Source organism: Cygnus atratus, chromosome Z (genome assembly GCF_013377495.2).
Source record: "Cygnus atratus isolate AKBS03 ecotype Queensland, Australia chromosome Z, CAtr_DNAZoo_HiC_assembly, whole genome shotgun sequence".
Taxonomy (NCBI): domain Eukaryota; kingdom Metazoa; phylum Chordata; class Aves; order Anseriformes; family Anatidae; genus Cygnus; species Cygnus atratus.
In genome coordinates, this window is record NC_066396.1 from 53,673,542 (window position 1) to 53,689,131 (window position 15,590).

The following is a 15,590-nucleotide window of genomic DNA, read 5'->3' on the forward strand; positions in this document are numbered from 1 at the left end:
CTAGCACAGTGAGGATGTGCTTGGTCGTGCATCTGGATCAGGCTTACTATAACCCCCATCTGCCTTGGTCAAACAGCTGCTATAACTGCAGACAATTAAAATCCCACTTCCCTAGGACTGGTAGTATTGGTTTGAATGTCTTGGCCAAAGGTCAGGCTCTTTCATGTAGAGGCTGGTGTTGTCTAATCAGCTGTGATACAAGTCCTAAGTTCACAGAACTCCACCCCAATACTTCCTCACAGGAGAGGTGGACAAGTGGTGAACATTCAATCAATTCACCAACCTTGCACTTAGTCCAGCACAAAAGGCTAATACTCTTTCGACACTTGATAGTCTCAATCTGTGTGGTTTTCCTTTTGCATTGTGTGCTGCTCCTCTGCTTCTGTCCTTAGCTTTATGTGGTAGTTCAACATCTTGCTTCCCTTCAAGGTAGCTATTCTATACCAGAAGAGTGAGGAACACCTCTATCCCGTAGTTTCTCTGCTAGCTGAGAGGCTTAGGAGCCCTGCCTGGAAAAAGCAAGCTTGAGAGACCTCCCAGCAACCTGAGGATGATGTATCTGGCCCTGGAGAAGTCTTTAGTTAGTGTTTTATATCCTCCTTCCAACAGATACAGTGGATAGTCTTTGGTTGCTGTAGATAAGATCTTGCATGTTGCAGAAGCTGTTCAATGGTGTGGTGCTCTGAAGCTCTTCACTCAATATAAACCTTGTACCACATACCTTATGAAGGCCTCAAGAGCTGAGGCTGTCCAGCTTTGTATTCCCTGTGTCCTTGTGTTGCTGCCAAGCTGCAGGGTTCAGCATGGTGTTAGGTGTGTTCTGGTCTGGCAGTTTTATTCATAGGAAATATTCAGAGTAAATTTGATTGTACTACGAGTTGTGGAAACTCTTTCAAAAATGCTGACTCAGGTTACCCTTTTTCCACAAGGAGCTCTCTAGATGTTATTCTTTTGGATCCCTCTATCTATTAAATTCTTAGCCACAAAGCCTGCCAGTGCTACATATTTCAGTTCTATAGCTCTCAGGTACTGGAGACTGGATTAGGAAGGCAGTGGGGAGTAAAATACAGTTTATGCCATTAGAAGCACAAGTAGCTGCTCATTTAAAGCAATGGCCCAGTGTTGCTGAAAGGAACATTTTGTTATACTGCATTCTAGAGTCAGGGTCTAATTAGAAGTGCTCTTAGGGGATTCAGATGTACCATAAAAAACCCTAAGACATTACCAGGCAGCAAGAATCACTTGTCAGTCTCACTTCAGAGGTGATGATCAAGAGGATTTCTTCAGAATCTGGATAGAAATGTTGGAAGAGGTACGGTGTATGTGATGGCCCTGTGGGCACCCACAAGTCCCTCACCTGGGACCTCCACCTAGGTACCCTGTGCCCATGGGCCACAAGCCCACTTCAGCTCAGCTGAGCCCAGGCCCAGGCCCCTTGGGAGCCTCGTTGCTGGTAGCTCTGCCTCTAACCATCCTCCAGTCCTGCTTCTGGCTGGAGCCACATCACAGGCATGCCTCGGCGCTGCGCCAAGCCCTACCCTGAGCCTCAGTGCCCTCATGCACTGGGTGGGCTTCTGAGGTGAACCCCATAGCTGCTGTGTTGCTGTGTGCATGGTGCAGGCCAGGGACACTGCCTGGGCTGCACTGGGGCCACCGCTGGCTTCTGGCTCTCCTTCCAGGGGGACAGTCTTACTCCTCCTGCTCCCCAGCAGCATGCAACAGAAAGCAGTTACACAGACAGGTTTTTAAAAAACATTTATTGACAAATGCCACTTGAAAATTCAGACACCAATACTGTATTGCACAGTTTACGAAATCCCCAATATTTTCATGTGTTTTTCGGAAAAACACACTAGAATTTATTTAATTAGCTGAGTGGCAACTTCAAGACCAAGGGGTCTGGTTTCTGTGCTTAAGGATAGAATCAGAAGAGTGCTTTTAGCAGGCCCCTGCAAAGAAAGAAAAGGAAACTTCAGTCCATGTAAGTAAATTTGCAAAGTGCTGTAAAGTCCTTTCTGTATCAGGTGAAACTAGCTACCACATTGCTAGGGTACTGCTGATTCATAGTAAAAGATTAGGATAAATTGCATTATTCTGTGCCAGTCATCTCATCTTTTGCCAGTCCCAGATGGCCATGATTTTTTGGCCTGGCTTGGGCTTATCCATGCAAGGCCTTGTGTGTGCAAATGGTGTGGGTGCTAAGCTGCCAACAAGAAGAGACATTCCCGCCTCCAGCATAGCCCTGGAAACTTATCTGCTCACATCAGGAACAGCAGATGAGCTAGAAGATGAGCTTCCACAACTCCAGAAAAAAAGTGTCCTCAAAATAGGCTCTAGGCATGCTTTGTTTGCATGCATGTGGAGCAAGTGCTGACTTCCACCACCTGCAGACACAGTCAGAACTGCTGCTCACAGCCCCTAATCTCCGCTATTCCAACAGCCCAGGACACAAATCGTGGTGGAGCTAAGGAGAGCAAGGGTGCTCCTTTCTGCAGACAGCTTTCCCTCCTTTTTCTGGTGGACAGTGCACACACCTGAAGTAAGATGCTGTTATTTGGGTGGCCAAGCCAAACGTGTCCAAGTCCAGAAACACCAGGCTGTTGCATCCCAACCTATCTGCTAGTGAAACAAAGAGCTGATCTTCCTTTGGTAGTGTGCCAGCATCAGCACACAGGATTCCTACAGGAGGGAAACTTAAGGCTGCAGGACAGGCTCTCTCCCTGCCATAGGCTTGGCTTTTAAAGCTATTTTCTTATTAGATATAGATATAAGGTTAAAAGGTTGCCAAATGAATATAACTTGGCTTGTTACCGTTCTGTTGCATTTACGGCAAATGCAGTCACCTCCCCTACAACCATGCAGCCATTTCAGCGAGTGTGCGGAGCAGCTCGAGGTACCTGACTGAAGCACAGGCTGGAACTGGCCAGACATGCAGATTTCCTCCTGCTTCTGGCGCACAATGCGCTGGATGGCGGGGGGCAGGCCACGGGGGTTGCGAGAGAAGATCAGGGAGTAGCCATCGTCACAGGAGCCGTCCTCCTTTAGGCTGCGGCAGGCGTAGGTGATGGCGTAGTTGTCATAGTCGGTGTCAATCACCCAGTAGTTGTCCCCTGAAACACCAGAGCACGTGTGTCACCGTGGACAAAACAGACCAAAGGTGGCATGCGCCATCCAGCAGAGAGAGGCCTCACTTCGGCACAGGGCAGGGGCAGCCTCCCCAAGCATCTAGAGCCACCCCCCGCCTCCAGCAGATCTCCACACGGTGTGTCCCACGTCCTTGTGGTTCCCCACCTTGCTTTGTTTGTTTTCACCCTTGGTTAATAGTGTTAGCACGACTAGGACTTTTCAGGTTTTCAGTGACAAAAATCCCTTGTTTCTTGCCTGGGTGCACTCTGAGCTCAACTGTTTTTTCCTGCTCATGTGCTGAAAACGCACAGATCCAGGCAGCAGTTAGCTACAGGCTAGCCCAGGGAGGAGGCAGGAGGAGTTCACTCACCACCGCTGGACAGGTAGCTTGCCAGGCCCTGGTATGTCATGTACATTTTTGCTGGAGTGGTTGGGTCCGGCACGGTGTACTGAGCGGCCATGTCAGCACAGATCACCCAGAACCTGCAAGGAGATCGGGGGGACTGAAGACAAAACTCACCAGTGGGGTGCACCCCACTGGGGACTGGGCAAGCACCAGGCCAAGCTCAGCGCAACAGCCTAGGGCATGTTGTTAATGCAAAGTCACTGTTTGTCATGAAGTACAGCGTGTTTTTGATCCCCATCAGTGCCAGTGCCTTGCTCCCGCCTCCCCTGTCCTCCGCAGTGCCACCGTGATGTGTCTGGGGCCAGACTCTGACCTTCCTGCAGCCCAGCAGGCTTCCGACCACCTGTTTGTGCACAAGCAGGCAGCCACCAAGCAGGATGATGGATGTTTTTTGACTCCCTGCTGGCAGCAGCTTGCAGAGTGAGCTGATCTGCTTTGGGGCTCCTTTGGGAACCCGGTGGAGGCTCTCTCCTTACCCAATCCTCCTTCTATCAGCACAGGGGTGCCTGTTACATACACAGAAACAAGTGCTGGCTCTCTGCTGTCCAAACCAGTCAAAAGCCTTCACACAGGCTATGAGGACCCTGTACCTTCCTGAAGAGCTGGTCTTCTTTATTTCCTCTAATGAATCTTGTTTGCACTTGCTTGCTTGGAATATCACCCATGCATGGTACGGCAAGTGTTACCTGGGTTTGTGAAGCAATGGGAGGATATTCATTTGCTTTCTAACAAGGGATGTGCTTCCTTTTTGCCCTGCTTTTAAAATAAATATCTGGCAGACTTGAGATCCCACCTGGTCCCTGAAGAGTCCTTTCAGGAATCTTTCCACCCAAATATCAAATATATGTTTCCCTGCCTCAAATATCCTGGAGTGCTGTGCTCATAAAATAAAACTAAGGTTTGCAGCCACATACTCTCCCCTATTATACATGCAGTCAGGCAGTTTTCGGTAGTTAATGCAGAACAGAAGTAGTGATAGCCTGTTGGAGACTCCAGATTGTCTTTTCCATACCCAGAAAGCTATTTAATCCCTTTGCATGCTGTAATCCTTTACAGAAACTATGACTGACAAGCGAAACTCTTAAGCTTCCTTCCATGTGTCTGTTCAGGAATTGCAGAGGTATCCAAGAGTTAACCGAGTGTTTTCCTCAGAAGTCCATCCAAAACTGTGTTGAAAACACTGCAAGAGCTATGCTCGCTCATGCTCATGTCCATCCCCTGAACGTCTCTGTGAAATCAAAGCTGTGGTGCACTCATCTACCTGCAGTATTTGCTAGCTCTTCTTTCAGATGCAATTTACTTACCTAACTGCTCCATATTCAAGATTTGACTTTATAATTGAACTGGCAGTTACGCAGGAGTTTTGTGATGGACCCAGACCAGAACCAGGGTGAGAACCAGCCCAGACTCAAAAGTGTAACCTCAAAAGTACAGACTTGACTGAGCTTTCCTGTTTGACAAAGATAACCTGGTCATGTTGTGCTCTTATCCCCACCTCTCGTACCTCATGACAGCTGCTAGAGATGAAAGTCAAGAAAGCTCACCCAAAAAGCTTCACTCGGCCCTTGGAAGATGCTGTCATTGTGCCATCTTCCTCAACGGTGTATTCAGCAGAGATGTTGTCCTGAAGGAAAAGGCCTTCTGGATCCTTCTTGGCCAGGGCATACCATTTCCCTGCATACTAAAGTGGAAGGTTATTACTATCTGGACTAACCGCCATAGTAAGATTAGAAAAAAAAACAAAAAGCATTTCTGTAAACACTGTGCCCTTCTAACTACCCATTGCCTGGCCTATGGATAAAGTCTGAGTTTGGGTAGGTATCTCCCACACAGGTCCTGCTATGCGGTGTGGTAAACCCTTGCCTCTGTGCCCCAAGGAATGGATCTAGCAGCTCTGCATTTCAATATCCACTTGTTCTATCACTTGAGACAAGCCTGTCACAGCAACCCAACTCTGAAAGCTTCTCCCACCCTGAAACGCCTGCCGTGAATCAGGCCAGTTCTCTGTTCCCATTCAAACCCTGGCTTTTCTATGGAAGGTGCCAATGATGACACCAAAATGCAGCCACAGAGGCATTAGCATCCTGCCTGAGCCACTTTGATGGCTGCCAGGGGCCAAAGTTGATCTCTGACAGTTCAAACGGTCTACCCAGTGAAGCAGAAAATGATATGTGCACTATGAAGAGGAAAGGATGTGCTGGGGAGACCAGCAGCTGAGAGGGAATGAAATGAGATTAAGAAAATTCCTAGGGAAAAAAATAAATAAAAAAAGAAAGAACAAAAATAGTTCCCTGAAAATGTAAAAGCAATATCTAGTAAAATGAAAAGAATATATAAATAGGTCAGTGACAGGCATGAATGCCATCAAGAGCTAATATTATCAGTAGAAATACTGGGGAAAGCAGAAATTAGCTGTGTTAAGTTTGACTGTCCAGTAAAGGTACCGAAATCTGGCAAATTACATGCTGAGGTCTGAAACAGCATGCGTAATTCCTAAATACAAGGCCCTCAGAAGAACTTAATTTTTTAAAAACCCTCTCCAGATGTGCTTTTTTCCAGCAACACCAATTTTATGCAGAGCAAAGGCTGCAGCTGGAAGTGTTGCTGGTAGGGGTCCAGCAACACGGGCACTGGCACAGCTGGCACTGGCCCTGTCCTGCACCAGGTTAGCCCATACTTCCTCCTCGGTGACAGGCAAATTAAGTGCTGTGTTTAAAACAAAAGTCCTGTGCACAGGATATCCAGCCAGCCAAATTTTCAGCTTGCTGCGACTCCCAGGAATGGCCTGCAGTGGACACAAGTCCCCCAGGGTACCGGTTTGGGCTTTGTCTCTGATAGGGATCTAAACTGTTTCATCTCTGTGACTGCTCAAAACCAAGATCTCCACTGAATTTCAGCTAGCAGAAGATTATGTCTAATAGTGTGACATCCCTGACCTGTGAGGGCAGTTTTACCACAGTGCTCAGGAGGTAAAGCAGTAGCAAGATGAGCAAACTGTAGAAGCAATGTTTGAGACACAGCATGCAAAAAGTTAACTTGGTGAGGAACCCCTTTAGATTAACATAACCCATGATTTCGAAAACCAGTTCATGTAGTGAAGTTTCTTTACATATTGTCTATCTACCAGATGAAGTAACCATAATTACCCTTTTTGGATCAAAATTGTCCTTCACAGAGAAAGACTCCACTGCGCAGGTCTGAGCTAGGCTATATTCGATAGTGGAGAGGATCGATGCCAGGAAAACATACTGTGCGTACTTCATTCTGCAAGACAAAAGCAAACATGCGGAGCTTTATTTCATGCAGTAAATGTGGATAGTTAACGCTGTACCTACAGATACATTCTCCTCATTATAAAACTAGTTTTCTTCCACACTGAATAGAGTACTACCTTCTGTCCCGAGAAGCTTGGTCATTGTGGAGCCTGACTCCAGACAAATTTGAGTTTTGGTGGCAATTACTTTGCAAGAAAATTTTGCTTGACAGTAGTAGCACAGCAGATTATGACATTTTTACATTATAAATCAAGCCAGACACTGGGTAAGGTTGTTAAGAATTGAAAGAAATTTGAAATTTTTTGATTTTTTATATTGACAACAATAATAATGTTTTGATGTGTTCCGGCATAGCATAGCATACCATAGGTTGGAAGGATGCTATTTCATAGTGAGTGCCCACGTCACTGAGAAACTAGCAAAGCTGTGTTCTTTACGATCAGCTCTTGTCACTACATCAGGCTTCTCCTAGCAAAATACATCTTAGTGTTATTTACCCTTACACTATTTTCCCTACAAACATAACAAATAATACTCAGTTTCTGGAGGCTTGATCTGCCATTGCAGCGCAGCCACCAGATGGCCATGATTGTATTCACATCCCAGGGTATTCCATTTTCATCCATACCCCAGCATATTTTTTTCCCAGCGTTTGGGAAGAAAGAGCATATACACTCTTGCAGAGTACTTGACCCTGAATACCTGTTCTGATGCAAAAATAAAACACAGTTACCTGAATCTTGCCTTCAACATCCAAGCTGAACTACAACTCAGGAATTCCAAACACCCAAGCAGCTACTCTGTTCCCAGCTTCTGCTACACGAGCTACACTTTCCTACTGCAAGAGATGCTAATCTGGCCCACTTCTGCTGAGGAGAGACGTACCTGTCGGGTAGAGGTGCTGGAGATCCCCGAGACTACTCTGCACCAGTCTTTGGGATGCAGTCAGCAGGAGAGTTTTGTGTCAATTGCCCTCCAGCTGCCTTTAAATAATTAATCTGCAAAGTCACTAATTGGTTATTTTTGCTCGTGTGCCTGAATAAAATGCTTAATCTGGATAATCCATTATGTAAAAACCAACTGTAATCCTCACACTGATGGGTCTGACTGCTATACTAATACAAACACAGCTTTTACATAATGGAAAAAGCTGCCCAGAAAGCTAATAACTTTGCTGATGTGATTGTACCACACCTTTGTCTCATTGAAATCTTTCTGCTTCTTACACGTGTTGGGAGAATAAGCACAGAGCACTAATCGGAAACTCATGGACCATACATGCCCATCTGCATAGGCATGTGTTCATTTTTAACAGCTTCCATGGGACAGACAGATCATTAGCACTTCCAATATCTGCATCATCAAATGAAGATGATCCCTGCTAGACAGATATTATGCATTATCTGCTGAAAACAGACAAAAACAAACAAAAACACAAGAAGTGCAAAAATAAAGATTTTTGCCTTCATATTCACATCAAAATCTTGGAATGCCCAGTACATCTATACAGTGAAACATCTTTATACACTTTCTTCCCAACTTGCCAACATTTCCAGTTACATAAATGACATAAATGTTACAGCCCTCTCCTTCCCATGATGCTCTTCCTAGTTGCTTTCCATGGGGGTGCAATAAGGAACAAAAGGAAAAATAAAGTAAAATAAAATAAAATAAAACAAAACAAAACAAAACAAAATAAAATAAAGTAAAATAAAATAAAATAAAATAAAATAAAATATAAAATAAAATAAAATAAAGAAAGAATGCAGAAATGGCTAGGCTAGGAAAAAAAATGTCAGTAAACACTGCCTGCCATTCTTTCAATATCCCAAACTCATCAAAACATTTCCCCAGCTGCACAGGCTCTCCATGGCTCTTCCAACCCAGGGTCACCTGGATGGAGATTAAAGACTTCAGACACTCACTTAGGAGTTGCCATCACTGGTGGCTACTTCTCCCACTGGGCTGATGGGTGCCACGAAGCCTTGGACATCCTCACTAGGGGTGACTGTATTTGCTATGGACTAAGCCCTGGGAGTTCTGAATCTCCTGGTACTGTTCAGCAGCCTGGACACTGATAGTAAGGGTATAGCTTTCTGGGTGTGTTGGTCTTGTTGCAGAGATTGCTTGCAGTTGCTTGCCCAGAACCCTTTGGCTGGTGTGTACTAGGAAGGACAGTGCCAGCTTGCTGCCAGGGGAAACTTTGTTTTGGCCTTTGTGCAGCTTCCACTTACATGTTAGATGGAGACAATGATACTTTGCATCTGCAGTGTGGTGGAGTGACTGAGTGTGCCTTGTTTTTCCAAGTGAGCAGAATGAAATCGTCTTTCAGTGTCTGCTTTGCAAGCAGACCCTTCACAAGCACGTCCTACATAAAAAAGCAGAAGTCTGCTTTTTGTTTTTGTTAAAAACAAAAGACTGGATTAAACAAAAATTGGCTTTGGAGCCAATCATAGCCAGTGGTGTGGTAGGGAAAGAAAGCAGAGGAGTACTCCATGGCTAGCAGTACACCCTGGCCCTTGGGTGGTGAAGACCTTGTGCAGAGGCACTTGGTGGGACATCACCTTCACATCTCCAAACACCACCACCAGGTCTGTACTTGACCCTGCCCCAGATATGCACACACAGGGTATTGGCAGCTGCCAATAAAATGTCTGCGAGAGCTACTAAAATACTGTCTGCAGAATTTTCTGTTGTTACAGGCAATTGCCCTTCCCACAAAATGGTGACAAAGGTATTGTCTCCTGAAAATGAGATTGGGAGGCTGTGTGGTGAGCTGGGAAGCAGAACACGGTGGTACTGAAAGTGTTGTGGCCTCAAAGGCATCCTGGACAAGTTCACAGGGGAGTGACCCTCTAGAGACTGGTGGGTACCTAAAACCTGATCCTGGGTGAGGAGCAGGACAGGGCTTTGCTCCTCAGCACTGGTGGGAAGGGGAGAGCTGACGGAGCACTTGGGGGTGGTCAGCTTTATGAGCGATGGTCCCTTCTTCTCCCTTTGGTTGTTTGTGTCTGGGTTTATCCATGGACACCGGGACCTGGAGATGTGGGGAGATGACACGTGCGCAGCTGCTGCAGCAAGGCACGGGGCGCCTCATGACCTGGGCAATGTGGATCTACCTTGTCCTGCCTGGACCCTTGGCCTGTTTTTCTAGAAAGATGCCAAATGGCCGTTTGCCGAACTAATCCTTCAGCTGCAGCTGTCCGCTCGCCATATGTACTGTGCCCTGGGGATCAGCGGGGTACCTGAAGGGACTGCACAGGGCTGGCAGCCTCCAGCACCGAGTGTGAAGGTAACCAGCTCTGTTAATTCAGGAACAGCTCATTACCTGCGGCCTCATGCACATGCCGTGCTGCCCAACTTCAGTTTCCCTGGGACACGCTCCGTGTCTTCCCATCTTGCCCACCAGCAGCGCTTGCTACATTTAGGAGTGGAAGGAAGATCAACAGAATGCTTGAAATGCTTGGCCACAAGCATTGTGTGACAGGAGGAGTAAGTTCCTGAACTGCTTTAAGAGGGCTGGGTGCCCACCAGCTTTTCAGAGGAACTTACCCTGAAGCATCTGAGCGCAGAACTGTTCTTTTCCACCCCAAAGTGGTGAGTTGAGAGAGAATGAACTACAGTGTTTACTGTAAATTAGAAGGGCTTTAAAACACTTATCACTTCATCTGTTTCCAACAAAACAGATTAGTTTATGTCCCTGTGAGACATAGGTGACACTTGAAGCCATGCTTAGGTGACCACTTAATCCCTTGGAGATTATAGACATGCTAATAATAGCTAATCACAGCACAAGATTTTGGTTGGTGACCATAACATCTGTCACTCCATTATCTGCTGTTTGGAGAAAGAAGGAAGCAAAATCAAACTAAACTTCATTTTTACAGTATTATGGTAGTTCATGCTGGGCATAGAAAAATAAAAGTAAGAGGGGAAAAGCATCTAAGTATACTCCCAGGCCTGTTAGATCTGATGTAACATGAGAAGGATCTTATAAAAACAGAGGTACACTGGAGGGTCTGGTTATCAGTGAAGATAGCCAAGAGCCTGTTCCAGGCCTGCTCACCAAAACTATCTGTTTTTTTGTTTTATGTAAGAGGTGCTCAGACCAAATAAAACCTGTGTCCAGTCTACGGGACTCAGCCCAAGAGTAGATGGTAGCTCGAAATGCCTGCAGTAAAACTGGAGTGCAGGTGAGATGATTACTGTCATCTTCTGCCCTATCCTATGAAATACAGAAGCAGCAGTTTGGGTTTTCCTATCCTAGCAGCCCCCCTTCTTATACCTTATTATTGGAATAAGCATTGGGTAAACTGCTCTGGGAATTACTGCAATTGCACTGCTGGCTCAGATTTAGCAACATGTGCTAGCTCAGCAGCCGATGGCACATTCTGAGATCTCTAAATAGCCTCCTGCACCAGGCCTTAAGTTCCCTGCTGTCCAGCAGGCAATCAAGTTGTGGGCTTGTTTACCAACATGCTGGTGAACAACTATATGCAGGTGCATTTTGAGTTGCCCTTGACAGATACAGTGGTGGTTATTGCACTGTAAGTCGTGAGGATTTCCTGCTGTAGCTTCAGGTCCAGTTCATGCTGTTACAGATTCAGGGCTTCCTTCTTGGGTGTTACACACCTCTTGTCTGCACCCATATCCCCACCCCAGGTCTGCCAAGGCCTGAGAGGGCAGCAATAGTCTGCCCTACTGCCTCACCCAGGCAGGAGGCAGGAGAATCAAGGCTTCCCTGTGCCAGCAGAACACGCGAAGGCCATTGGCTGGGGACTTCTCGGTTTCCGTGACTTCTGCTCAGAAATGCTGATCTTTTCCTACAAAGACAGTGGTGCAATATCAATGACGGGAAAATCACTTGAAGTTTGTTCCTCTGTGATTCAAGGGTAAGGTTCTTGGGCGTGTTGCATCATTAGATAAAAAAGCAGCATAAATCACTGCCTTATGACTCGTAAGGCACCATTTAAATACCTCACTGCTTTAAATGACATAAACTGAATGGCACCTTTCCCTTCCAGAGTATGATAATGGCATTCTTGCTAAACATATTGACTGGTAGTTTATAGACCAGGGGCTTGTTTGCTGCTGTGCACATGACACAGCCCAGGCAGAGACAGATCACGCATCCCCCCAGCTGGCAAGCAAGAACAGAGGGCACGGAGGAGCCAAGAAGTCTCAGCTCCCCTGCTGCAATGGGTGCTTGGCCCTGGGGCTGTCCTCCTCCGTCCTGCCTGTCCCCTTTGCTCTGCATTCCTGGGCTGCAAGGGATGAAGGGAAGGCATTATGCCCCACCACCATTCCTCCTCGCACACCACTAACCAAAAAGGTGTAACTTGAATTTGAAAGCCACGCAGGGACATTTGCTTTTTCCTTGCAGCTAGCGCAAACTTCTTGTGACCTTAGAGGGGCCATTTCTCTTAGACCTGCTGCCAGCAGGCAGATGAGACCCAAATGCTTGTGTACTTCCTTTCCAAGGCTGCATTGCAGTTAGTATTGTATTCAACATGATCATTGCCTTGTTCTTCTTCTAATTGCACTGCCTTGCTGAAACAGGCCTGGTTGGACTTTTCTCACTTTACTCATGCTTCAAGAGCACAGTCTCAGTGGTGGTTTCATCAGGGACAATGTGGAGGGCTTGGCCTCTGTCAAAAAAGTTACAGCCTCTGTCCCAAGCCCCTCAGCCTTGGCAGCACAGAGTGAATACAGAGGTGGCTAAATCTCTCCTGAAGTGGGATGTGAACATGCAGGGATCTTCTGACCAAAGGAGCAGATCAGTTTTCGTGCCATCACCTGTTTTCTTCACAGCTGTGTGGAAGATGGTGGCAGCTTGATCAATAAAGCTGCTGGATTCCACTTCAAGTCATGACAGTACCCCTCGTGGCCTCTTGCTGCTCAGAACCAAGAGACCATCCAAGCCCAGAGCAAAAACTCGATGAAAAAGACACTTTTTGACCATCAGATAAAGTTGATACATATTTTATTATTTTTATTTTATTTTATATTATATTACACCTAGCATTTGCTACTAGACTGTTCACCATAGCATGTCTACATTTACTACTACTGAACTGGGCTATTTGCATATGTTGGCAGATTTATCCATTACAGTTGCAACATCTGTTTAAAGCCACAACATTTTGTATTTTTATGTCACTGCCCCAGCTCCTGGATCATGGAGGGCACCCACTACAGCACTGCGCTTTCAGGGTGGATGAGGAGGATGGTATCTGCAAACAGAAGGGGAATTAAACTGTCTGGGCCTAAAGTCTTTGCACTTGAAGACAGTCTAAGGGTATGTTAATGGCCTGATGTTTTTCTTTTCCTGGGGGGAGACAGGAGGAAAGGAGTTGTCTCCTTGATGCAGACAGTGCCTGCCACCTCACTGCACTGTTGGGTGACAGACTGGAGCTTGTTTAATCCCTGGAGTTATTCCCAGGATGCTTCCTGAAGATGAGAGGGACAGAAGGCGTGCGAATGTCCTTGAAGGTACAAAATATGTGTGTAGCATTCTAAGTCTAGTTTCTCTTCTGTTCCTGAATTGAAGAAGCTTAACATCAAAAATTCAGGAATAAATCTATGGGCTCTAACCTACTGTAAAGCACAGTCTAAGGGTAGAACATGAAAATGCTGCAGACAGCAAGTGCTGCCTCCAGATTATTCCAACAGGGTATTTACAGCTCCTTACATGGCGTGCATCTGAAGGTGCTTTACAAAAGACATACTGCTGGCACAGAGCTTGAGCAGTTCTGGATAAGACAGGATGTCCATGCCAGCCCTGAAGATGGATTTAAAGGCTAAAACCAGAAGCACAAATTACCAAAGCCACGGGAATCTCTATGTGCATGCGGCCAAAGACCATTAGTCAGGCACCTGGCCTTAGTAAGTATTAAAGGACACAGTTTCCATCTGCAACAGAAGGTGGAAGCAGACTAAGGAGGAAAGGTTTAGGTCAGAGGACTTCTCTGTGCTGCAAGGAAAGGGCGGTTGTGAACATGAGGCTTAGTGAGTCACAGAGCTAGAGAATAAGCCAAAGGCTTTCACATACACCTGCATTTCAGCTTCCTCTCTCTGCTTCCTCTGTGGGAGGAAAGGGTGGCCTACATTATATTGCTTTGTAAAAGGGAAAATAACTGTGGTGGGGTTTTTTGTTCTCTTTTTGTTTTCCTAAGCTATCAAAGATGATTAAGCTAATACCGTTTTTATGGAGGGGTTTCTTTTTTTTTTTCTTTTTTTTTTCTTTATTATTATTTTTTTAATTAAGCAGATGATTTTCTTTGAATCTGCAAGAACTGGGATAGGGTAAATCTTTCATGGATAGGAAACTTCAATATTTTCACCTTGGCATGCTTCTTGTCAGCTGGGGGCACTCAAGTAACAAATTGATTTATTTTACAGAGAAGTCTGAAGGTTCCAGTCAACTCTCAGGGTCCCAACATGTTACCAACTCTGGAAACTTGCAACTTGAATGCACTTGACCCAAAGACCATGTTTACATCCACTTCAGACTGAGCAACAAGAAGGACACACTGGAAATTGCAGTATTGCTTCAAAGAGATGGTTACAAGTGCCCACTCAAAATACTATTATTATCACTGCATCAACCTCTGCTGCAGGAAGCAAACATTAAGCATTCCTCAGCCTACAGAGAAGCGAACATTAAACATTCCTTGACTGAAGGAGTAGGGGATGAAGTGAAAGTGAAGCCATTTTCTGTGAGTGCGTGCCAGTGCCCAGCACCATCATATCATACTGGAAAGGCCTGTCCCTGAGCTGCTACCATCTTCATTACCTCAGTATGCCATGAGCCTCTTTCTAAATTCACTGGAACATATAATTCTCTGAGCATCTCCCCAGCCTGGTATAGTTGTCCTAGAGCTGTTGTGGTGAGAATTACATGGCATCACCTGCTGCCATCTGAGCAGCCAAAAGCAAACTCTGAAACACTCCCTGTGGGACCCCTGCAGCCTTGATTTTCCTCTTCCTGACAGCCCTCTCGGCATGCAGCAAGCATCTTCATCCCCCAGATCTCTGCTGGTGACAGGCCTAGGGATTTCTCTGAACAGGTGATGCCAGAAGCACGGGTAGCCATTTTCTGATAACTTTTACCCATGGCCCTCCTGGCTTTTTAACACTCTTTTTAGTCACTGTACTCTCTGTGCTCTACATATTCCTGCTTTAGTTTCAGTCCTTGGCTGTTTCCCCAGCTTTTGTTGGTTCATTAGCCCATTTTTTTCTTCCTTGTTATGTTGTCATCTTCTTCATTCTTTCTTTACTCTTGAATTTAGAATCACTTCTCCATATCTTCTCTGCTAGACAGTCCTATCTTCTGCCTTTTCTTTCCACTGTGGCCATGCTTTCACCAATCATTTCACTCATCTGAGGTGCTACCCTCTTGTTCTCCAGACAGCTGCAAAAATTGATTTTTTTCTTAGAATCTCTGTTCTCTTCTTCATGACATTGGTGTTCCTTCTTAAAGTTTCATTTGTTCTAACATTGCATTTTCCCTAATTTCATACCCAGAGTATTTGGGGAAGGTGGCTGCACAAAAAAAGTGCACATAATAGAATTTGCAAAGAGTTTAATGATCTTTTTTGTTCTTCAGCTTCACAGGACATTTGAGCAAGTAAGTAATATATCTTATTTAAGTTTCAGTGATTTGTTCAAAGAGCTTTGGACAAAATTAGTCAATTGAAAGATAATAGACCCATGTAGTCTCATTGAAGAAATTACCATCTCTGCTATATTGTAATGATCTTTTTTTAAATTGAGCCATCTTA

General features: G+C 45.5%; 1 protein-coding gene across 1 annotated transcript; it reads right to left on the reverse strand.

Annotated features, from left to right (window-relative positions):
- Nucleotides 1–2,694: 2,694 nt before the first annotated feature.
- Nucleotides 2,695–6,795, reverse strand: LOC118256883 (purpurin). The gene is made up of 4 exons (XM_035564236.2): nt 6,679–6,795; nt 5,077–5,213; nt 3,497–3,609; nt 2,695–3,110 (listed from the first exon to the last, which is right to left on the reverse strand). Exons 1-4 carry the CDS (start codon nt 6,793–6,795, stop codon nt 2,695–2,697), a joined length of 783 nt encoding a protein of 260 aa, XP_035420129.2.
- Between the last annotated feature and the right edge of the window lie 8,795 nt (nt 6,796–15,590).